General features: G+C 42.2%; 1 protein-coding gene across 1 annotated transcript; it reads right to left on the bottom strand.

Annotated features, from left to right (window-relative positions):
* Positions 1–1,696: 1,696 nt before the first annotated feature.
* mdfic (MyoD family inhibitor domain containing) lies at positions 1,697–26,132 on the bottom strand. The gene is made up of 5 exons (XM_058625952.1): positions 25,828–26,132; positions 25,376–25,540; positions 22,533–22,643; positions 8,939–9,316; positions 1,697–3,567 (listed from the first exon to the last, which is right to left on the bottom strand). Exons 2-5 carry the CDS (start codon positions 25,467–25,469, stop codon positions 3,317–3,319), a joined length of 834 nt encoding a protein of 277 aa, XP_058481935.1. The 5' UTR covers positions 25,470–25,540; positions 25,828–26,132; the 3' UTR covers positions 1,697–3,316.

The raw sequence follows: 26,132 nt of genomic DNA, 5'->3' as shown, positions 1-26,132 counted from the left end.
ATCTTATGGATCAACAAAAAGGACTGGTGAGTGGGAGTGCCATTTTTACAAGTTTTGATGTTCCATCTGGAAAAGAAAAAAAAACAGATGGCGTATAAAGATAAGTGTCGCACATTACCGTCACCTTATCTTGTCCCATCTAATTAGACTTATTATATGCAATTATAACACGGATGTAATCTTATGTGTATACAACTCTGAGGAGCAGCAGTGATAAGAAAGTGAAGGAAATCAAAACATCATTATTGTGCCCATCTGCTTCCCCCCCCCCCCCCGATATAAAAGCAATGGAAAAAGCAGTAATTTGTTCTTGTGGCCGAGGGCAGGAGACTTTCATTTTCTGAGTGAAAGAGTTGTACGCTGAGCAATTGAGCAGCAAGAGTTGGATGGATGGATGAATACGCGGCCAGTCGGAGGAGGAGGAGGCGGCGGCGGCGACCACCGCCGTGCTCTAATTTATTTAATATTCTAAAAGTAGTGACCTTGAGATCAAAGAGGTGCCGAATTTATCCCTAGATGGGAAACAGAAACAATAGAGCCGTCCTAATTGTGATATTACAATCCAGCACACAGTGAACGATCAGAGGGGGATTGATTAGAGGAGTGGAAAGGTGGGCGACTTTGTGAAAAGGTCAATGCACACTCTACCTGGAGTTTTTAATATTTTCCGCCTCCTCTGTGAATGTGGAATAAAAGTGAAAGAAAGAAAAGAATGAAAAGTGCAACTCCTGCGTGATTACAGACATTCTTGAAAGTGATATCCCCCCCCCCCCAACGCATTAGTGAAATAAGACTGTAATTTCCTGGGGCCAGGGTGTATCCAGGCAGAAAATGATAAAAAGGAAATAAAGACAGTATAAAAGGAGGGGGGGGTCTCTTTCGCTCTCTCTCTCTGCTTTTCCAGCAGGGGGGCCGACGTGGAGGTTAATTGAGGGGTTAACAGGAGGTGGTGTCAGCTGAAGGTCAGACTACTGTTCCAGCCAGCAGGAGGTCCCTGCTCCATGATGACCTTACTGAGTGTTACCGGCCATGTTTCCATGTTAGCGCTAATGCCGCACTCCGAGCACCTGCTCTAATAGAGAGAGAGAGAGAGGGAGAGGAGACCAGAGGAGACCAGAGGAGACCAGAGGAGAGGGACAGTGAAACACAAGAGCTTTGGAAAACTTGCACTTTCTGCTGCGTTTGTTGCACCACTCACAACAGGGGTAAAAAAAACAAACAAGAAAATGACAACCTGACGTCGACAGAAATGAGGCAATTTGGAGATGTAACTCCAGAAAGCTGTGTCTGCTACCAGCGACTGAAAAGATGATGATAATAATACTGCATACTTACAAGGATGGGACAATAAGGCTATAACTTAACATGAGACACAAAGAGGAAGAAGCATTGTTTTCATTTAAAATGGAAAGTAGGAAGTAGTTTAAGGAGTGAGAACTTTGCAAAAGGCAAGTTGACACCACTAATCGTGGTCACGCGATTCTCCAAAACTGTGGAGAACTGCTCACAACATTAATTTATAGTTCTGGAAATGGTCAAACATGTCAATATGTGACATGGAGGGAGAGGTTTAAGCAAAAATGGACTGAGGGTTTCACTTCCAACAAGAGGATTATCATTAAAAATGATTCACACACAATTTGAAAATGAGTTCAAAACCATGTACATTTGTTTTAACAATATTTTTTTATTTAAAAAAAAAAAAAAAACTGTTCTCTTTGAGATTGTAGATAATGTACAAAAGTAATAAAATGAGTCGGGAATGTCAAGTTCAGGAATTACTCAAAAAGAATGGGAAAGAATCAAGTCAAAGACATTGAGTAAAAAAATAACTATGTATTGGAGGACGACTACTGCAGCTACATGTTAAGATGTTTTCTGCTAGATAAATTCTTCACATTATATATATACACACACGTATGCTGTTCTCTTGACATGTGCAGCTTGAGATAATCATAAACATAGAAATTAAGTTTACTTTCTACACATTCTTCACTGCAAGAGGTGCCCACACAACTTCCTTCTGCACGATAACCATTAAGTCGGGGATTCACATGACAGCACATTATCTGTGTTGGCATTATGAAGGGACGCTTTTCTTTTTTTTTTTTTTTGTTATCAAGCAGCACTAATGAGGGCCAGCATTAAAGTATCATCACTGAGACAAACATCAAAGCACATCTCAGAGACAAGAAAATTACTTCACTGGTGATTCACCACGACCTCATCTCGAGATACACAGAATTAAGGAAGAGGGGGGGGGGGGAGAAAACAGCGTTTACCCTGCATTAGTTCACCATTTCAACGTGACAGTTCATAATTCCATATTTGTATTGTGATGTCACTGGGCTTGATACCCGAAAGGCGCTTATGTGTGTAACCAGGGTCACTGTTTTGCTGGGGTTTTTTTTAAACTTCTTATCACACCGCTCATGCAGCATGTATGTAAAATAGCATCACAGAACAAAAAAAACAAGTGCCATATTCAGCTGGCAACGCCGGATCGTCGATTTCTAATAGTAGAGGAGGACTTTGAAAGCAATAAAAGACATAAGCAATCTATTTTAACTGTACATTAAACTGGTGAGAATGTTTTGTGTTGAAAATATGAGGACCCAAAACTGTATTTCCAGTCAAACCAAGATTCAGATTCAGAGTCAACCAAATCACAATGGCGTTATAAAGTATACACTATACTATTTTGTGCAGTTTAAATCCGTGACAATATTGTCGTAAAAAAAATAGCATCATTTTTGTCTTTACTCGTAGTGTAGGAATGTACCAAATGATAAAATTGATCATTTTTCCACCAGTTTTGATTTGTTTTACAGTGCTACAGTCGATGGTGTGTGAATGAAAGCCTGCTGCAAAAATACAGCATGCATCACTTCGGCATTTTTACAGTGTTGTAGTAAGAGTACTAAGACTGCAAAGTATTGGAGATTATTAAACACTATTCCTGATAACAATAATAATAATAAAACCTGTGATACTACTTTTTGTTCCAGAGAGTACATAACATAAACTTACTATCAACTAAAGATTTATTAATTAATGTTCATATATCTGGAGTTACTTCTCATCATCCCTGCTGAGCTGGTTGTTACGGAGAAGCCCAGTGTCGATACATCTTTACTCGCCAATACCAGTCATTAGAATTCACATAAATCCATACACACACACACACACACACACACCCACACAAGCAGACACACACTTCTTCCTGTCTAATGCTGAATTTAAAGTGACAGCCGCTCTATACGTTCTCCTTCATCCCGGGGTCCAGTTATGCCACGCAGAGATACGGAGGTGCCCCCTATGTGGGAAAGCAGATGCCACAGCACTCCATACAGATTTCCAGGCAGTCCGAGGACTCGCAGCAGGCATCCATGATGCCACAGTCCATGTCACAGGGGCAGTTGCAGTCGTCGCCCAGGTCGTCGCCGCAGCAGCAGCAGCAGCACGCCTCGGACGTGCACGCGCCACACGAGGCCTGCGCCACCACCATGTTGCAGAGTGTCAGGAACTCGCAGAAGAGGCAGGCCAGGATGCAGTGGACGCAGCAGTCTGGGCCGCCGTCAAATCAGCCGGGGTGACAAATTGTACAGTTAAATAAATAAATAAATAAATACAAGAAAAAAGACAAATAAAAGCCATTTTATACGATTCATTTCCATATAAAAATGTTAAAAGCAGTGCGGAGTGAGTAAGCAGGGAAGGGCATGCTTTGGCGAAAAGGGCAAGGGCTAACTTGGCGGGGGGGGGTGACGAAGGTATGAAAAATACTAAGTAATAAATTCCTCTCCTGCAGTTTTGATTAACGGACTGTTAAATAATTGTGGCATTATCATGCAAACGGCGAGGTTGATCACACAAAGATGATTAGCGAAGTCCAAGAGTCCCTCGGCGGCAAATAGTTGGATTAATGCGGGCAACGCTCACACCTCTGATTAACATTTAACCACTTCACTCTGTGTGGTTGGTGGCAAAGGGTTTCGGGGTTGTTGTTTCACAGCAACAGCTTCCCTTTAAATTACCAATGTGCCCATTAACTATGGCGAGTGTGTTTCTGAATGGCTTCATTAAAAATGCTGCAGGGCTGGTTTTAAAAGGTAACGGAATACAAGAAAAACAAGTTATACTCGGACTTGCATGAACACGGTGATTTTAGGGCGTCAATTCTTTGTTTTTCCCTTCAACATATTTCCTTATCAAGGTGTTTTTCTCTGTTCTATATAATATTGGGCGTGACAGAAATGTCAGTAAAAGTAGTCACAACATTCTATCATGTCCAGACTTGACATGATTTAGTCGGTGAGCCGGGTTGTGTTAGTGTCATCTTTGCAAGGCTTTTCAAGGCTTTTCTGTCACTGTTAATGAAATCTCCCAGGAAAACGAAGGCTCGATTTGTAGCACAAAGGAAAAGTGTGTCCACCATGGCACAACCAAAACAGGAGGAAGAGGACAGCAGGTTTTTTTTTTTTTGTTCTCCCCAGCAGCTATTGCAGTTTTCCCCAGGTGGTGGAAAACAGTAGACAGTGGAACAACTGGAGTAACTGTGGAAACTCTGCCCGGCAAAAAGAAAACGGGCCCCACTGTCAGAGGAGGCAAAGCAGACGTAGAGGGACAGTGATAAAAAAAGAAAAAAGAAAATACCTCACACATCATTCAATGTGGAGAGGATTCAAAACTGACATTCAGCCGACATTACTTCAACTAGATCAGACAAAACCAGCCGTCTTACTAATACAACTGGGTGTTTTTTTCTCAGCCTTTATCACAGCACTGTAAATAGAAAGTGATCTGGTCACTTAGTAATGCTTTGGGTATGAAATAAAGCAGAGGGAAAACAGTGGGCACCAGGGTGGGATTAAATACAGAACAATACCTTTCTATTGAAATAAGAGATCATATTTGTTGTCATAACTCAAGGTGCTCCACACTTCAACTTGTGTAGCTGCATCCAAGTCACTAAATCATCACCAAATATCTTTCCCGGCATAATCTCATTGCATTGCTGTGTCCTTTCTGAACCCGAGGCCAGCGGAGCACTGCTGCTTTGGAGTGTTAAAAAGACATGATGTGGTATGGATGCAGAAAAATAGCATTACAAACAGGGGCGGCATTAGCATAACTTTCATCAGGCCATCTTGAGCTGTCAGAAGAGCTGTTACTGATTGGGTTAGAGGGAAAGCGAAAGGGAGAAGAGTGTGGTGGACGGCATGGGAAGGCAAGCTCAGGACTGCTGGATGCTCATGTTTGATTAATCAAAGAAGAAGAGGAATCCTTTTTTTTTTCCAATTTTTGTGGTGCTCAGGGGTGCAGAGCTGACCAGAAGCACAGGCCGACTGCGATACAAACAAGATAGAGAAGGGAACATGAAAGGAGCAAGGGTGTGGATGTATCTGAGCGTCTGTGAGGGTGCCTGAAGTTTGAATGCATCTTATTATCCTTATCTGAGGCCATGAAACTGGCACTGATGGGAGATGCATGAGAATAATATCTGCACTTTGAAACATCTGACGGTGGACGTGCAGGGCTCTCGGGCGGACTTTGGACTTGTTTCAAGCTAGCACAAACAACGCTGTGTACGTTTACGTGACGTCAAAAAGATAAAAGACAAAATTGTGCTGCGGCTGACAAAACTCGGACTTTTAAAAGACGCGTTTGTCAGACTGAAATGTGCTTAGTTGATTCTTTGACCCAGAAATATTAGTAGAAGCCAGTACACAAAGACAAAAATGGAGAAATTCAGACCGCTGCATTTTTTTGGACAAAGACAGAATTAAATATTTTGTAAAGAAAATTAAAAATTCACTTCTGATTCCCCACGAGTCCTGTGTACCGCTGCAATGGACGTAAAGGTAAAATGGTAGTATGACAGTAGGATACTGATCAGGTAGATTGCAAAAATAAATATAATAAAATTATAATGTGGATATAAATAAATATAACTCGTATTTGGTCGATAGCAAGTTACATACATAGAAATACTATTGTAAAAGAGCAAAACTGCATATTTTACTCAAAAGAGGCAGAATTTTTTTTATTTTTTTTACATATTTTCTTATCAGGAAATTCCACCCCTACTTGGAATGACAACTGGGCACCAGCTAAAGTTGTTTGTCTGTGAGAGGACAACAAGCTGCATTCACTGAATCGATTCAGTATACACCGACAAGGACAGGAGCTCAATTGCTGAGCTACAACCATAGCTCTACGTACTGTAGCTGTGAATGGAAACATTCACAACATTTAGTCGTACCAAATTCTGCTCTGCCAATCTACTCGGGTCACTGCTACAAAATGCCAACAAGAGCAATAAACACTGCGCAGCCACAACAGCACACACAAAACCTCAAAGTTCAGCCTAACAAACTTTGAAGGACCCAGAGGGTATAGCCACGCCAGTGATCAGAATGAAACTGTGGACTGAATATGATATAAACACAGTACACAGGCATTAAGCAGCGGCCAGCCATCTCAGCTATTCACTTGGATGTATAATTCAACACCAACGATTAGTCTGGATCTTAGAGAAGCCAGCAAGACGGATGGAGCGAGGGGGTCGTACGGCGTACACAAGAGAGCCCGGACTCAAGGTACATCATCAACATGAAAACAGAGATAGACAGACAGAGACACATGAGTGAAGCCAACCAGCAGACAGACAGAAAGAACAGCACACACTGACACTGCTCCTGTTTAATGTCAGCAAGTGGCGATGAAGCCCAGGGTTTGCTGGGCCAAAAAGCAACGTCCTGCGCCTCTAAGGAAATAGTCTGAGACATCTGGAAAGCTAAAAAAAAAAAGAAAAGGAGCAGCAGCGTCATGACAGAAAACAAGCTGGATGGGCCTCGGAGCGGCAAGCTGTGCAAAACATTCAAACTCAGAGAGAGAGAGAGCTTGATCAGACAAAGCCTTGGTGGCCCAAGGGAAGGCACAGGAGGCACATGTGGGTGAAAAGAACAGAGGATGAGGGGCTGGACAGCAGAGATTCAGTGTGTTTATAATGTACGACTAAGTTAAAAACCTACAAGGACGAGCACTTAAACAACACAGACAAACACACAGAGGTTTGGAACCGGGCCCAGGCGACTGACACCCTGCCAAACAAAAGCGGCGGCGGTAAATGACTCCTCAGACATCGCAGTGTTATCGCAGACTGGCTCGGCTGCCAACAGCATGTGCCAAGAAAACAGAAGGAGCGGCACAATCCCCAGAGCTAGTTCATGCTAGCTTACGCCTTTTATTTCCTGTGTTCAGGGGGCTGTTTAGGAGGCTAATTTCACAAGCAAACAGATTATGTTAATCCGTGTAAACATTCAAACACAACAGCTTGGCTGTTTTCCTGGGGGAAATAAATAGTTAAGAGTGAACATATTGATTCTAAGAGCTCTCATGTCTGCAAATAAGCAACACAAAAACCCCCTTAATGAGACAGACTTGTTGAGCTTCTCTTTATTTATTTTTTTCGCCCCCTTTTCTTCTGTTCTTTACTAATTGAGATGTTTAAAACATGACGCGTCTGAAAAACATCTGGCGGACGAGATTTCAAGTGTAAAGTATAATCAAAGATTTGACGGTCTTCAGCTATATTCTGCCAGACCCGTGAAAATCCTTCCAAAACATAGAAAGTCCTTCATAAATAAACCCATTCTTTCATATATGAAATAAATAAAGGTATTCAAAACCACAAGTTTGTCAAATTTCATGCCATGTATTTGTATTTCTCAGTGTGGCAGTGTTTAGTTCTCATGTTGCCTGGTGATATTCTCAAGCTGTGTACAGAAAGTGAGTTGAAATAGGTCAGCATACATACAGCAGCATAGCACACACCTCTATTAGGGTGAGGGTCTGATAGTATTGCTTGACAAATGTCAAATGAACGCAGCATACAAATAAAAACGCATCGTTTCTGTAAATAAAGCCTAAACCAACCAAGTTTCTCACTGCATCTTCAGTATTATACGAGCTGTGGAACACATGCATGTCCGCAAACGCATGCACAGTGGGGCGACGGGGTCCCGTTAATGAAAACCAGGGCGGTGCTGACGGGTTGGAAGGGAGAGACAGAAAGGGTCCAGAGAGGTGTGAGGGGGCTTGAGGAGCCTGAAGAAAGCTGGTCACGACTTTTAATAGGCACCCCGTGCTCTCCGGCCTCGTTAGACGGTCACACCTATCTCCCCAATGGAAAAAGACCAGCAGACCGCCTTCATTATTGGACTCACCTCGGCCTTGCACCTGACAAAGTGACGGCTTCCCTGCACGGCAAAAGGACTCTCTGACTTGTGGTTTAAGCAAATAAAAACCACAGGAGTGGGATAAAATGTCATTTGCTTGACGGGAGTGATAAATATGGGAGGTCATGCACTCCCATCATTAAAAGGTGAGAGGAGCTAAGAATTTATTATCAATATCGTAGAGAAAGTATTATTTCAGGGGTTCGCCTGCCAAGACATTTGAGAATGGTCTCATTTAACTGTGATTTTTGCCCATCATGCTGCACAAGATATTTATACATTTCTACAAAAGTACAGAATTGTTTTCATTTTACGAACAAAACTAACATATGATGCAATAAAAATTGGTTGCTGCATTTCTCTTTTTCATTTTTGGTTAACTACACAAACCCTTGAAGTAATTTAACAGCACATTTTGGTGTTGTTGTGTTGTTATTATCTTGCCTCTAACCCTACTTATCCATCCCAGTGATGCCTCGGTCTGTTTGTCTGTTCACTGTAGGAACACAGATGTAACTGATGCAAAATTACCCAACTGGCGTCAAAGAAGATTAAATTGATTAATAACCAACAGAAGCTGAGATGCAGACGGAGAAGCATGCCACATGACAAGTGTTAGAAAAGTTAGTACAGGTGTCAGTGTGTGTGTGTGTACTTTACTAGCTGTCATTATTACCTGGTGTGTGGATACTCACCCTCTGGTAAAGGTGCTTTCTGTGACCCAGTGGAGCTGCGTCTGCTGCTGTCACTGTTGACTGACAAGCTGGACCTCAATTTCCTCTGCATCCTCTGAGACACGGGCGTGGATGGCTGCTTCCTCGGCTGCTCTGTAGTCGGCGCGGACGGCGCTGCCTTCGTGTTTCCGTCTGATCCCCTCGCGGCACCCGTGCTGATATTGGCACCGCAGGAGCACATGCGTGTGGCCCCGGCGCCGCCGATGCCAGGGTGGATTCCGCTGCCATTACTCAGTGCTGGCACGCCAGTGCTGTTGTGGCCAAAGCCGTTTTGGTCCTTGGCAGAGTCTCCCTCGGCGAGCTCCGAGGGTATCCGTTGAGACTCGGAGTGAGGTTGAGCTGGAGAGAAAAATGAATAAGAAAACCATTTATTTTTTTTACTACTGTTTAGTAAAACGTTGCACGTGTGGATTGAGTTCTATTGAAATATTGTTTATATGATGAACTTCCCTGAAGTATTTCATCCTTCTCAGGGTTTGAAATAAAAAGGAATAGACCTCATAATAAAAGAGCACCAAAAGCTGTTCAGTTAAATAACTTACTGAGCAATGTCTATTTTTTACGGAAGACAAAGAGTTGGATTTCTTTCACTGTTATGAGGCTAAACACTCAAACTTTACTTTAACTGAGAAAGAACTTTATCCGCACTCTCTGCACCTTACACTTCATATCTTTTATTCACATATAAAGTCACTGTTGCTTGTGATGTTCAATTCCTTCCGACCGAACACCAGTGGAGACACCATTCTCAGCAAAAATCATTTTCAGCAAACCTTGCCACCCCTTCCTAACATCATAATATCGATCATATGGCAAACATTTCAACCCGGAATGACAGAGAGAAGCGGGAACCTTATATGTGACAGGTTCACAAAAGCCACTGCTGGAGGCAGACAGACATTTGCGGGAGCAGAACCCAGGTGAGTTCAAACGAGAGAAAGAGAGATTAACACGGTAGAAAGAGAAAGAGCGCCTGTGATGCTGTGCATATACAAAATAGCTGCTGTCTGCAACAGTAATGATCTCCTTCCCTCTGAAAGCTCAGAGATGGCCTCAACCCGTCTCTGCGAGTGTATGTGTGACAGCCACACAAAGTCAGGAGACAGCGACCTGTCTGATAAAAAAAAGAGGCAAAGGATGTTAGTGAGCAAAGGAGGTGGCATTTTACTGAGAGGAACACCTGCACATTCAGCTCTACTGGGAGTTACTCCTTCCCTTCACATCAGAGCCACGGTGCATGTGCACACGCCGCCAGTGCATGGTTAACTTGAGATTGTGTGAATTATTCATCTCCTTTTAAGTTTGTCTGTGTAAGCTATAGTTATTCACCATTCAATACATACTTTATATACATTGGATATATGAAAACGTCACTGCCAAACTACGGATTCCTCCAGTTTTCAGCTACTGTATATAGCTGGTTTTAGACGGGAGGCTAGTGTAGTGTTTCACAGCCGTCAACACATTTTACAAAGTGAACACAAACCCTAAAACTGTAGGGTGTAACTTTTACATAATGCCATCTTCAATTCAAACCATCGTCCAATTTGCGTTCACAAAATGCCAATTAAATCCATCAGCTCTCAGTGTGAATCGGGATAGCGGTGTCTCCTTGGAGACAGGAAGTGAGTTGTTGTCAAGATAGATGGAGTCAACAGCAACAATGACTGAAAACACAAAGAATCTCCCCTGAAAAGTTTGAGAAGTTAATTCTAATGCTCCAAAAACATGTTCAGTAGTTTGAAAACACTTCTTGACCCCGTCCCTATATAATTAGATTTGTGTCAATACTTTCAAACAACACTTTTCATGAATCAAACGACACAAAAAATCGATTAAATCATTGAAAAATATTGTATTTTATTGTTTGAAATTACATCCGACAAAATAATTGTAAATATCTAACGTTTATTATCTGACAAACGTTACATATTTACAATTATTTTGTCGGATGTCAGCAGGCAGCTTCCTAAGGCCCGCCCACAAACAAAAAACCACGACGCAAAGAACAAGTGTATTTTCAAACAATAAAATACAATATTTTTGAATGATTAAATAGATTTTTTGCTTCTTAAAAAGTGTGGTTTGATTCGTGAAAAGTACAAATCTAATTCCCTACGTCCGCCCCTGCATTGCCAGAGTACGCAAACAGAAATGCTCTCCGAGTGAGGTCTGATAGTATTGTTTGACATAGCCCGTTTTCAAATGAAAAGACACAGCACACACATAAAGTTACATTGTTTCTGTTCAGAAACCAAACAAAGGCAAAATAGTAACATCAAATACACACGCACACCTTTTATGCAGTATAGCTTTAATATGATACTGGTAATTTTTTTCCATCTCTATTTTCTTACTGTCAGCTCACCAACAAGTGCAATTACAGTTAACAAGAGGGGGAGCGAGTGTGGGAAATCGGGCCTTGTGCTTTTTAACAACACGTCACTCTGGGAGAGGCTGGACGTGCATGTGGATGTAAAACAAAGCAATTAAATACACACTCTGGGTTTTCCCTTCTCCTCATTCCGGGTTTGGCATGCTGCTCTGATAAACAAATATAGACTTAAGGGATCAGGATTTCATGCAATTTGAATTAGACAACTGGGTAGCACGCGACAGAATTCATTATGCAGTGATTTAAGACCAGGTTGATGGATTTTCTTCTCTAAGAGACAAAAGCCTTTCAGTCTGCCTATGACAATGTGTGGAGACTACAGCTTTCTAACGAGGAGACTCTACATCTGTTGTTGTTATTCAGTTTCACACCTGACAGTTGTGACTGTTTCTCTATTCTTTGCTTGTTTTTTTTGTTAGGTTAACCAATATCATAAAGAAAACTAAAGGTGCATTCTAAAAATGTCTATGTATCAGTACTGGGGTGGTTAAGGATGTTTGTAAGATGGAGGATGTTGTAAAAGGGTTACTTTCAAAATGAAATCTCTAATATTGTTTTAAATGTGTCTCATTGCACCAGTCGCAAGTCAGATGAGTCACTCACCGAGCAGCTGAATGTTGTAATCATCCGGAAAAAACACGACATGAAGATGAATCATCACTTGTCTGTGATGTACAGTGAACAAACCAAGCAGCAGGTCAGACTTATTTTCATACTTAACTCCTATTTTCCTCTTACTGAAGGTGTATGAATTGCTCTTGGCACCCTTGTTTTTATTCCGCCAGATTTACAACAGAGAATTACCATAATTCGATTCTCAGATGTAGCCTCGTGCTTTAATGTGCAAACAAAAACAGCACGAGCTGACATTTATTTGGTTGAACGTGGGAATTCCCTCTCTACAATCTAATGATTAACTTGTCCGAACTCATTTACAAAGACCAGACGCGCACAAACAGCACAATGTGCAGTAAAAAAAATAAATAATAATCCACCTGCTCAATACAACGCAGCAGTAGCTCCTTAACAAATCAATCACCCATAGTATCTGACGTAATGACACACTCGTTGTGCCCATTTAGGTTTAAGCAAACTAACCGCATGGACTCACACACGGACACACGTTCATGCACAAAAAGGCCAACATAGACTTGGAGGCATAATTACCTTTCCCTTTGAGGAAGTCAAGCCTTCAATTTAGCAAAGTACAAACAGTTATTAAGAAACCGCCACGTAAAAACCCAGAGTGCACAGGCAGCGACTCAGGTTTCTGACACAACTGCAAAACCCCTAAAAAGTGCTTCAAGTCTGCAGAGTTGTGCACATTAGTGGCAGGTTCTTGGATAGTCTCAACACAGTCGCAGACTTTTATTTTTATCCTGACGGAGATGAATGGACACCGAGGAATAATATTCATAATCATTGATCATGATAATGATGATACTGTCAAAGATGGCAATGACAGACTTATGGAGTCACCGTGAGACAAATGAAGATATAATGAAGGAAAAAAAAGCAGAAATGCAGCAAAGTTCTACTGGAATCTGAAATTGTTCTCATTATAACCTATAGAGAAGTAGAAATATAGATTAAAAAGGGCAGCATTAAAATAATGTATTGACAAACAGCTATTGTACATTTTTGCACCATATAAAGGCACACTAAATGATCACATTATTTTAATTAGCACATAGACATAGAATTTTGATTTGATCTTTAAGTTTCTAGTACACAAGCTTGGACATTATTACACTAATTAGGTTTTTGTATTGTTCCATTCCACATCCGAGGATATAATATTTTCAATAAATTGCTGCACCGCTGCTACATCCTGTAACAGGAAGAAATACATCCTGCTTCAAAATTTGATATGGGGAACTTCCAGTGAGTTTAAAAATATTCATACATATACATATATATACACACACACACACACACACACACACATATATATATATATATATAAAAGCAAGTTACAACAAGCTCGTCTTTGAGAGGGGAAGGTGTCCTGAGATAAACGAGTCTACAATGGCTGACAGGTCGCATTAAAACATAAAATGTTGTTTTGAAGGAACAATTGGATGAACACACACGCGCGCCCGTGCCCAGAGACACAAATGCACACTTCAAATTGGACTCATAACCGCCCTATTTCTAGCACATCAACAACTGTTGAGGGTGTACATTTGTAGTTGAATAAAACATGGTATTCCCCTACACACGCTGTCACACACATCACAGAGGAAACTAGGGGGTGAGTAGTTCTTGACTGTCTAAGCAGCATCCCAATTTGGTCCCAGCTACTAGTAGCTGACAGCCTCAAATATCTGGGGAGCATTTTAAAAGGCCAGTGTTTGATGGATTCATGAAGAACACACAAATATAATTGCCATTTGTCACCGAGTCTTCAGTGTCTGCGCCACACAGGGACCAAGCACCGGAGTACCTGGAGAGCGCTGGAGCTGTGCCAGAGCTGTGCGGGGGGATCGCTCTGTATGTAAAACGGAGTATATAAACACCTCCGTTTTTTTGTCACAGAAAATAGGTCCTACAGGGGGGAGCTGGAAATTGCACCCAAAAGACAGAGGAGGAAACATGCGCACACATACATACAGTGTACATACATATGTGTCAGCCTACTGGATCTCTCCTCCTCTCTCACTCTCACGCACACACACACACACACACACACACACACACACACACACACACACACACACACACACACACACACACACACACACACACACAGAGGCAGACCTACCAGGAAGGAATATGCATGCATGCATGTCAGTTGAAACAGAGCTGTATAAACAAGAATTTTAAAATAGTCAAGAACATGAAAATATAACACAGAGGTCAAACAGGGCAGTATGAAGATTCTCATTTGCACACCGCTTCGCTGAGAGTTGCAGGTAAAGCAGAAGGGCGAGCACTGAACAACCACACAAGCTCTGTGTTTCTAAAGCCCGGTCCTTTTAATATTAATGCCCCAGAGACGGAGTGAAATAGGAAGACAGAGACAAAAAGGTGTTTGCCGAGGCTTATTAGAATGCCCATCATAAAGAGCATACAGTTATTCAAATGTCATATCACGTCAGCCAAATAAACACCGCAATCCAGATCTTGTCGTTATCTCTCCTAATAGTCGCTATTACACAATGCGAAGAGTTTGCGAGTTAACACTGAATTGAATATGAGCACAGATGTGACGCCTTTTATTTTTAGTTTGAAGGCCCAAAGAGAGGCGCACAGAATACATAGCGGCGGTTAGCTCTGAAATGCTAATTCCTCTAACTCCACCAGTGTTTTGTTTATCTTTTTTGTGCATTGTATTAGAAAAACATGTATATTTTCTGCTCGGCTGGCCATGTTACCTGCATGATTGAAATGCTAATTTGTAAATGTGCAATGACCTAGCCAGACTTCCCCGTTACCACCGCCGCTGCCGCCTCCACCCCCTCCTCTCTCTGCCAAAACAGCCCGAGGTATCATCTCTCCTCCTAACAAACAGCAGCACGTGGGGCAGCTCCTGCCTTTCAATCCAAAGGGATATATTTTCTCATTAGAAATTATACATCTTCCCTGCCCATATTTATAGACGCAAAACCAGGGGAATTATACTGCAGAGCGAGTAAGAGGGACACACAGAGATAGGAAAATAGTACAATGAATGTTATTACAAAGGGCTCTGATTGAAAATTTCCTTGGGCATATCAAAGCCTCGTTTACCGTTTGACCTTCCAAACTCTGGGACAAGGACTTTCTTTATTGTCTGTAAGGACACGTTGGAAGAGACATACAAGCAAATCGACGACCATCTTTCAAGTGACTCACAACAACAACAACATAAACCTGATTTGCACTGTACATAATGCAAAGATCGGCAGTGTGATGATGCAATGAGAGCAAACCAGAAGAATTTGATTTTTAAAAATGACTTTTTAGTTGCAGTTCTATAGTGAAGTGATGTGGGTGTCTGGCCAATCTCGTGGTATTGTCTTGAGCGTTTGCACAGGGTGGACAGTGACCTGACAGGCAAACAAAAATGTCTCTTGTTCGAACATATATGGGGGGGGGAGAAGTGACGCTGGGCATCAGACAGCAATCCTGGCCGTGTCAGTTAATACACACCAGTAATGTTTTGCAATTATCCAAGATACAATAAGGATGATGGCTTCTTACATGACGGTGATGACTGCTGAGGATAGCTAAATTACTCGCTCTGATATTGGATCTTCATCAGCAAAAGTGACAAGCCCTATATGTGTGTGTGGGTGTGTGCTATGGAAGCCTCCAACAGAACTATATTAGCTGTCTTCACCTGCCACTGCTCATCATATTGTGTAGCATCTCAGCTAAGCAGGAAACATCACCTTTTTTTTTTTGTCTATTTTTCTATCCGATCCCATAACAGTCATTCATATTTGGCTGCTTCAAACGTGCGCTGAAGGGGGAAGTGACACTTGAAGACAGCAGTTATTATTATTATTTCCACCACCATCACCATCACCACTGCCGCGTCTACAAACTCCATCTGGCAAAAGGGAGAAGTGGAGTGTCAGGGGTTTCCTAATTTAAATTTTTTTTTTTGCTGCTGATTGAGAAGGAAAGAAATAATCCCCCTCGGACCTTGTCCTGTTTAATTACATTTTACAGAAGCAAAGGCAACTTGAAAGACAAGAGCTTGATTTGACGACGGGAACCTCTCTGTGTGCTCAGTGCAGGAGGTGTGTTTGTGTGTGTGTGTGGGAGAGAGAGAAAGGGATAGAAAGGGGATGACAGGAGGTGGAGAAAGAAGGGAGGAGGGGGTTCATCAATTATCCTTTGATTTAAAAATGGAACATTTTCTCAGATTAATATGTCTGACTGCTATCTAAATCACTGAAAGTCCCAATGAGGTGCCATTTTCTCTTACATGAATCATGTTGAGGGGAAGTCATTCACACTCGGCCCACCTCCTCACAGACCAGCCCCGGCCACAGAGGTCTCTGCTCTCCCCACTGTTGTGTGGAATTTGGCATGGTACTAATTTGAGGGCTGCTAATGTAGCAGAGCGCAAGACATCAAGGAGTGATCAACGCCTGCAACCTGGCAGCTGTGAGAGTCTCTAAATGGCGCCTTATTCTCTTCCTTTCCACATTTCTGAGATGAATTTGCACAAGCCTGATTCTGCACGAAGCTTTGTCAAACGCCTTTCATTCTCCCTCATCTGTTTCTTAACTTCCAAGAAAGAAGTGGAGTACAAAGACAGACGAATGTGTGCGACTGCAATATCTTAAAAAAGCTGCAAATCTTGCACAGATTTAAGCGTTACAGGGATAGCTGCCACAATTTCTATAAAGATCAATTATGACGTGACTCAGAGCAGGCCTGAGGGAACTGCCAGGCTCCATACTCCACCCTCTCCTCGCCGATGACTCAAAAACACAAACTGAGCGACAGAGCGGGAGCGAACAGGAGAGGAAGGGGAAGAGAAGAGGAGGGAAGTGGGGGTATTTTCAGTTTCAGTTACATCGATGACTCAAATATTCCAACGGCTTCAAAAAAACCTCTTCACTGAAGTTGAAGTTCCACGGGAAAGTCACTTGTTCATTCAACAGCAGGCGCGCAGGCTTGCACATGCGCATATTCAAAAAGGCATACACGTGCAAAAGTAGCAGACGCAGGGAAAACCACACACACACACCGAATAAATGCAGTGTGCACACACAGTAACTAGAGGAGGCAGAGAGGAGGATCTGGCAGAAGTGCCACCACTCCTTAAAAGCCAGAATACAGCTGAGGTCTAACTCTGGGTCAGAAAGGGGATAGACGGTCTATCAAAATATCCACATGCTTAGTTCCTTTATTTGCTCAGCATCAATCTCAACATTAACCCCCTACTAATGGGACAGCTGTGGGTCAGCGCCTCACCTCTTCAGGATGCCAATCAAGGCCTTAAGCTGAGAGATCAGCCTTTGAGGCAGAGTTGCTCGTATGCCTCTGAGTGGCTTTTTAAACACGGAGACGCCTGTATCGATTTTAGCTCTAGCCTGAAAGAGGGGGGGGGTGTAACACACTCTTCAGGGCAATGTGTCTGCTGTGGCTGTCTGTGCGTCTGGACAGGAGCCATTCCCTGGTCCCTGGTCACCCTCCACTGATCAGGGGGTCTGACAGAATGACCTAGCAGAGAGGCAGTGAACCTGCAAACATGAAGAGGCCAAGGAGCTGGAAGCTCGAGGGGGTCGGGGGCTGGTGGGGGCAACATCAGCAGAGATCTCAGTAATAGAAAAGGGTTTTAACCTTAATGTTGAAGCCAAAACCCTGTTAGAGGCCACGTAATCCCCCCTGCGCTGCTCTCATTTGAACTAGCTGATTTCCCCCCCCCCTCCCCTCTCTCACTGTGAGTCACTTGTGAAAGGCAATGAAACTACGGTGGGTATGAGCATGAGAGTGTGCTCAGCCCAGCCCATCAAAACTTAGTTTAATGGAAAGTAGCACAGAAAACAACAATACACATTCTAATTTCTAAATTGGATTCAGTCTCCTGCTTCCCTCTTGTTCCATTCAGGCACAAGCACACAGCGCTCGGAAAAAGGAACACGGATATACACCTGTTTTAAATGGTGTATAGAGTTATTTAAACACAGTCTTCTAAATTATTAGAAGTGCAATTTCTCAATCCTGGTCCTGGGGACCCACTGCCCTGCATGTTCTAGAAGTTTCCCTGCTCCAACACAGGTGATTCAAATAAATGGGTCGTTATCAAGGCTTCTGCAGTGACCATTTGAATCAGGTGTGTTGGAGCAGGGAAACATCTAAAACATGGAGGGCGGTGGGTTGCCAGGACCAGGATTCGGAAACCCTGCAATAGCGGATGATGTGTGAACAGCAAACACTCAAAGACATCAGTAAATATTTTTCCCTTGTTTTGGGTGTTTTACAATAGCACATAATGTTATTTTTTTTAACACTAGTGTGACTGGCAGCTGGTATCATCCAATAGCAGCCTGGTTGCAAGTGAGGTCTTTGAAATTCCCACTGGAAAAACTTCATCATGGTGCCAGCCAAAATCATGTCAGTGACATTACTAATACATAGTGCATTTAACTGAAAATGAATCGGAAGTTCAGAACTTCACCACAGCTTCAGTTTTAAATGGAAGACGTTTTGTTTTGGTGGCTTTTCACACAGTACACATGGTTTTCTCCCACCATCATCATCATCACCTCCCGATACATCTATAAGTCCGAGGGTCAACTGGTGTTGGCATGATTTCGCCAAACATCCACATCCTCACCGTTCCTCCACACTCGCCATCCATAAATGTTGCCGCCTATCAAACATAATCACCTAAAAGACTTCAGTCCATGAATTGAGGTATGCATATCTAATCATTTGGCTCAAGTATTTTGAATATCTTCAAAAAAAATTAACTGTGAATAGGCTCGGGCACTTTGGGTAAAATATGCTAATTAACACACTTGAAATTTCCCATATGAAATCTATCTGCACCAAGACAATGAGAAAATAATTACAACAGAGGTAGAATTACAATGGCCATTTTAATCAACCCCTACACTAGCATTTCACCCTATTTATACAGTTTTTGATTCCATGACCCACTGGTAAGTAATCACTTGAAAATTATGGTTGCGTTTATAATAGGTCTCAGCTTTAGACACATTATTTCCATAGAGACAGGGCTCTGAGGATTATAATTAAGATATGAATCTTGCATAACAACAATCACCACACAGTTTCTGAAGCTAACAAAAAAAACATCCCGGGTTAAAAATGTCGTCTTAAAGTGTCGAAAGTAACTTGAAGCAGAGTGTGACAGTCCACCAGTGTTTATTCAACAGCTGATGATGAAAATGATGAAGAGGCACTTGCCCTTTGGTTTATCTCCAGTCCAACTCTGCAAATTGTCGACTATCATAACACGTTATAGTTTTGTGTGTGAATCTTAATTGTTGCGCTGTCAAGGAGTCTGTCCTTGCAAGACAGGTGTAAGTATAAGACACTCGCCCATTAAACAATCCCTTTTACTGCATTTATTAGGGGTCACAAATTCTCTTCTGAAAGGTCAGCTCTGCGCACAGGTAATAACCTTGAAGGTGTGCCACTAAAGAGCCCAATCAGGGATTCACACAAAGGTCAGACTAATGTCTTTCTCTCAAAAAAAAAAGAGAGTCATGTTATTTGACCTTCCTTTTTCACTACAGAATTTCCCTCAGATAAAAAACAGACCTGTACTCTGGAAGCTAGTAAGGTCATCTTTATCAACCACAGAACCATTAAAAAAAAAAAAGAGAGAGTATTTGACAATTCAGTGAATAATGTGACGATTAAATTCCTAAAACCGGTCCTGGGTGGTGGCAATTTATTTCAAGTCAGGGACTGGAAAGCTCGGGTCCTGTTTGCAGGAGATATCAGCTGTTTGAAAACCAAGAACGGTCTCTTGAGGAATGTCTGTCTCCCCCACACGATTCGCCCTCCTCCCCCAGGATGGTGGAACCACAGAAGAACTGTTCATTGACAAAGGCCTTACAGGAAGGGCAGAATTGTACTTTTTTTCCCAGTAACAAGCAGCAGTGGCTGACAATCCCATGAGCAACAACACTTCAGCTTTTTCTTTCACCAACTACACAGATCTCTGAAAAAACAATGTCAGGCATTTCAGCTTTTTAGGTCACATATCTAATGACCTTTTTTTGCAAATGCACGGCAAAATGAAGTTACCCTTTGAGCCGTGTTTGCTCCGCGCTCATGTTGTGCTCAACAAAGACATGTTCAATGTGTTCTAAATTACAGTGAAACCACTGCCATGTTTACTTTCCGGTTTTAAATGGGACAGCTTGTCAAAACATGATTTTCATGAAACGTAACTGGATATGTGCTGTTATTGCAACTTTACAATAGGCTTCCACTTGTTCGGAAAAGTCACCGTGCACGTGGTGTACACACGCTTTGAATCAGAGTGAGCCGAGGGGAAAAACTATGACGATCAGGATGGAGACAAGCGCACGATTCTGTATTGAATTCCTCTTTCTCTGCCTCTTAATTTCCCCGGCCAGCGAGAAATCTTCACTGCACCTCGAGAAACAACACACAGTGAGATATGGTGTCCAAGAGAGAAGAAGGAGCGTTGCCAGTTGTTGGTCTGTGGTGTTTTTCTCACACTTGTGTCACACGTGCGTGAACTGTGGCATCACAACCATGCAAGAAACAAAACGAGTTGGAGTAGGAATAAAACAAGAACAGCAACAACACAACAGAGTTTGGTGGCAATGTTTGTATCATTTACTTTGGTCCCTTGTCTAAGTAAAGGGGAGGGGACGATTTTAAATTACTCACACAATAAATAGCAATGGTAATAAGGCACAATAAATAATATCTGGCACTGTCCCAAGAAGTAGAAAGTAAGTTTTATGAAAATCATTCATGGGTAATGAGTAATGAATGCACCTCTACCACTAATGCTGTTAGTAAATGCCATTTCAACACATTCCCACTGGACAAAAAAACATTTATAAACTTGGGGCCAACAGGTTTTTTGACCACTGAGAAACACATGTGTTAAACTGAGCTGTGAATGTAAAAAAAAGAAAAAAAAAAGCCAACTGATTTAACCACACCAAGACAGAGGTAGACAATATTTTAACATATCTTATCACAGCACAAACATGAAGTGTTGCAGTGATGTCTTTACTTGACACGAATACGTTATGTACTTTCAACTCCCTTCAAAAGGCAAGTAGCATATCCTCTTTTTAACGATTCCCTAACCAGACCATCTGTGTACATGCATAGGTGCAAGAGAGTCTGTGCTTGTGTGCTTTTGGGGGTGGGGGTGGGGGGGTGCCTTCAATTACAACGCAAAACTGTTGTCACGGGGGCTTACTGTATCTGCCGAGATGAAAGAAAGCATGCCTCTCGCCCGAAGTGCATTACACCACACACCTGCCAAGCTAGAAAGACCTCTTGACAGAAAATCTTTTTTTTTTTTTTTTCTTCCTCCTTTTGCAAGCGAACCCCTTTTCCTCACTGCTTTAGTAAACACCCCACTGGCAAGTCATTAAGCCTAATACCAAAAAGGCAAGAAAAGGCTCCCTGGAAATGTTGACAGCATAGAAACAAAAGCACTGTTGTGTCTAACGCAAACACAATCTGTTTTATAGCTGGGCACTTACATGGATGGAAGCAATCAGCTGCTATTAGCCTTTGCTGACACATCTCACTCTGCATAGGAACAATAAAAAGCACACACGCAAACCTGATTTCCTTTTGTGACCTGCAATTCATAGCTCGGTATCACGTCATTAAACAGAACAAGAGTGCAACGAGACTTAATTACACCTGCTAATAACTCTGCAGTTCAATAGCAAATGATTGTTTGTAAGACCTCATTGTAGCGGAGAACATTCACAAAGAGCACTGTGATTATTTCTGATACAACATGTGCTTAAAAGTTACCTAGAAAGGAAAAAGAAAACAAAAAGTCAGCTTTGACTGTAAGCTCTAAAACGAATGTTACTGCTATGGTAGCTCAGTGACAGGACGAATGTACACCTGATGTTGATTAAAAGGTGAAAGAGAGTGCCCCAAAAATGCCCCAAACAGTTGATGCAGTTTCCTTTTCCAGAAAGGTAAATGTTTGGAAATCAGTGCATCGAGATGGCGAACGCCAAAACCACAAACAGGATTTCCCCAACTCCACAGCTCAAGTTTGAGGGTTTGGAAGGAGAAGTAACACAAGGAGAAACAAGCCATGTTTGGGTCAATAAGGCAGAATGAGAGCCCACGCATATTATTACTCACTTGTAAAAGCTTGACGTTATTTCTATTGGAAACAATGAAGCTAATATTTTCATTGGCTAACTGACCCTGCTTTGTTCATGTACACTGTGCGTTTGTCAAAGCAACAACTATTCCTGACAGCCGGAGCATGGAGTCCAATTTGGACGCATTTGGAATTACGAACCATTTAAAATGTTAAATAAAACATCACTAAACATCCACTGCAGTTAAATTCAATCACCTCAGCGTGCAAGCAGAATATGCTAATCAGTTCGACTGTCTCTAATTAAAAAAGCTCATTGCTGTTTATCACTAAAAATAACACAAAGATATCCCGCTGACCGCCCACAGCTTTCCCAGGTTGTTGTTACTTACTTCTTACGGGCTCGGAATAATTAGGCTTCTCGCCTGTCACGTGACTTGGTCCTTCATTGGCTGGTTTCCTGGGAGATGGCCTTCTTCCTGACGATTCACTGTCGCGGTCATCTAGGATCACACAGGCATTGCTTGTTAAACATGGGGGCGGGGAAACGCTGTTTCGCAGTAGTGCAATTTCACGTCGTCTGGCTACGTTTCTTTCGTATATATAACATAGCTGCTGCGCTGCTGCTGTATACACACACAAGCACTCCCTCAGTCAGGTCTGATAGAGCTTAATATACAAAACATGTTACATTGTTTCTGTTCACAAAGACCAAGGAGAATAACAACAAAAAACACTGAACAAGCCCCTCATAAATCACTGAATCCATCGTAACAAGACCTAGATTCCATGAGGATGTTTCACTTCTTATCCAAGAGGCTTCTTCAGTTCTGAACTGTCTAAGTTGCTGCAGACTTTTAGAGAACCATGCTCTGGAAGAATTAGAACCTACACACACACACACATTAAAAAGGTTACACAATGCAGCAACAACACAAGGGTCAGCCACAGTGGACAAAATATCAGGGACACTTGGATGAGTCAAAGGATGTGTTTGCCAGAAAAAACACAGGGCACTGGCAAATGGCAAATACACAACACGATGGGGCGGTTCAGGTGAAGGCCGTGCCAGAGCTCTGGATCTCATTTTCTCCCCCTCTGCTCCCGGGTGTGCTCTACCTGCCAAGTTGCTGCTTTTTACTGCCATAAAGGCTGCATTCATCTAAATTGGAAAAAGTATGTGGGCAGGAACTCCAGGCCTGATAGCTGCGCATAAACACAAGAGACAGTTTCACTCATCTCTCTAAGCCATTCCTTCGGTCTCCTCGACTTTGACGCTTTGCTCATGGCACACTGCTGCTTTGTTCGGTAAATAAATAAACCTTCCACATGGACTTTATTCACTGGTTTGGTGCCTGCTGCCTGCTACTATGCCATCTTTTTCCTCAAGGCCTTGAAGTTTGCAGTAACATACTTCATCTTGAGCCACTTTTTCTTAGTGAAGAATGCCCTGGTGAAACCTAACAGTCATGTTTACCAGAGCCTGATGTGTTTGTTTCACAGCTACAACACTCTCTGTTGGTAAGCAGTGATAGAAGGAGGAGTGGAACGTGCGGCCGCAGGCCAATATCTCGGGATAGATATGGCACATACCTCAACTTGGAGCTGATGTATGACAACAGCAGTTGCGATAGCAGCAGTACTGTGTGATGCATTGCAGTATTTAGTGATCACAGTTAGAAATAAATTGGCCTATTCTCTGTACATCCACAGTCCCCAGAGAGGGGAATTTCAGTCTTTCCTGCAACCGCCTTTGAAGGTCCAGCAAAAATCCATTCGCAATCCAGCAGCCTCAGTGATTGCTTACTTTGTCCTACTTTGCTATTTTTTGACAGTGCCATAATGATGCTTGGTATAAATAGGATGGTTAACGGTTCATTGCTTGTTTGAAGAAAAATGAAAAGGGGGTGTGGGGGTAAGCTTATTTTACATGTGATAATCTTAGGGGCAACTATAAAGTTAATTAAAAACTATAATTGGCTGTGGTTGCTGTTAATAGTCACGAGGGCGTTTCCGCAGCCTTTATTGAGGGGGAAAAAAGCAAAAACATGATTACCACTTAACACTGGAGCACAGATACTGATGTATCCTGCAAGTCACAAAAACATAATTTTAGAAGACAAGGCCGATATTGTCCCAAGACGTTTGATAAGTTCTGATATGCACCAGTGACCCATTATTGAAATCATTGTCTCACTTTCTGTAATTGCCTTTTTTCTACCGATTCTCCCACGTTTGATCGTACGGGAAACACGACGTCTTGACAGTCAGAACGTGCCGCTGATATATATAATCACAGTTCAATTTCACGTGTTGTGCAAAAGCAAAATGGAAGAACAAAAAAACCTTTACAAACACCCACAAGAGACAATGCGGTGAGCATATGAGCAATGCATTGTACTAAAACAGAACACTTTTGTAAGCCTGCAATGGAGCCTTTTTTGGTTCAGTGTCAAATAACTTGCTTTTCTATACAACTTATCATGACATGCACAGATGGAAAAATCTACTATTTTTACCATACTGTCTTCAATTGTAATTTCTTGTTGTCTAGTTGCATGTATGATACTGCTTACTGACCCTAACTTAACTAGGTCTTTATATACACTTTTTCCAATCATGCACTTCTTAATCAAAAGTAGTTCTTACATATTTTGGTACATTTTACTCCCTCTTTTCTGTTATTTATTGTGCTTTTCTCTTACCTTTTTGTCCTACCTACACATGAACCCTGTGTGATGATGACTAAAGTTACAATCCATCAGAGCTGCATAATATGGTAAGAAAAAAAAAATCATATTGCACTTACTTTTGACAGATATTGCGATTGTGTTGTGATTTATAATTAGGCATCGCGCCATGTGTGAAACCTAACAGTCGTATTTCATTACAAAACATATATTAGAATCATGAAGATGTGAAACCTTAGGGAGCCTGTCAAGCAAAACACATTCACTCATCTGTGAGGCAAATTCTGGGGGTGAAGAATTCCATCAGAATGCTGGTTTGATGCCACATTTCATGTATCGATCTATCTGTCTGTCTGTCTGTCTGTCTGTCTATCTATCTGTCTGTCTATCTGTCTGTCTGTCAGTGGGTGTCAAACCAAGCAGGACTCATGTAGTTAAATGTGAACAAAGGCCGATGTGGACATATTTACATATAGGAAGTTGTTCCAGCTCACTGTCCTACCACTCCATTACATATTTGAATGTGTGGCCTGTCCAGTCCTTACCGTGTGAGGCAGGTAGCAGTGGACTTGTCTCTTGCTTAGGGCCCTTCTCTGGCCCTGCTGGCCCATCCGGAGGAAGGACGGTCTCCTTGGACATGAGACAGTCGTCTTTTTGGGGACACACAGAGACGAAGACGTTCCTCCCTTTTCACCCTTCAGCCGTCGGCGCTGTGAAAAGCAGCATCGTCATCGTCAGGTCAGGCGCGAGGACACTGTGCAGCTCATTATTCAAACTCAAAACACAAGGAGAAAGAGAGAGTGACGTCGGAGACTCCGTGGAAATTTCCCTCCTCTATCTCTCTTTACATAAACTTGTCGAGGGGCTCCATGTGCAGTCCATTTCTTCACACACTCCCCCTTTTCTTTTCTTTTCGTTATCAAAAATAGCGACGGACGCCTGTTAAGTGCTGTTTATAGCTGGCGCGGACACGTTGTTTATACAAAGCACAACTTACCTTTCAAACATGTCAACTCCCTCTGCTTCAAATCTGACTTATTCCCATCCTTCCTTCCTCCAACTATTTCCCCGCTGCGAAGAAAAAAACTAAAAAAGGAAGAAAAACTGGGTGAAAGAGTAAGTCAGCGCCAAAAAAGAAAACTTCTCTTAGGCTAACTTTCTTTGCTAGTTTTGGTCCAGTTTAAGAACCAGTCCAGCGTTTGTTGGTGTTCTGAAAAATGTCTACAACAATCCTGGCGACGCCTCGACGTTCAGTGGCGGTAGTTTGCTGAGGTTTGTTGCGTCTAAAACATTTTCATCATA

This window comes from Solea solea, chromosome 3, assembly GCF_958295425.1.
Source record: "Solea solea chromosome 3, fSolSol10.1, whole genome shotgun sequence".
NCBI lineage: Eukaryota > Metazoa > Chordata > Actinopteri > Pleuronectiformes > Soleidae > Solea > Solea solea.
This window is presented reverse-complemented; position numbering and strand designations above follow the sequence as displayed.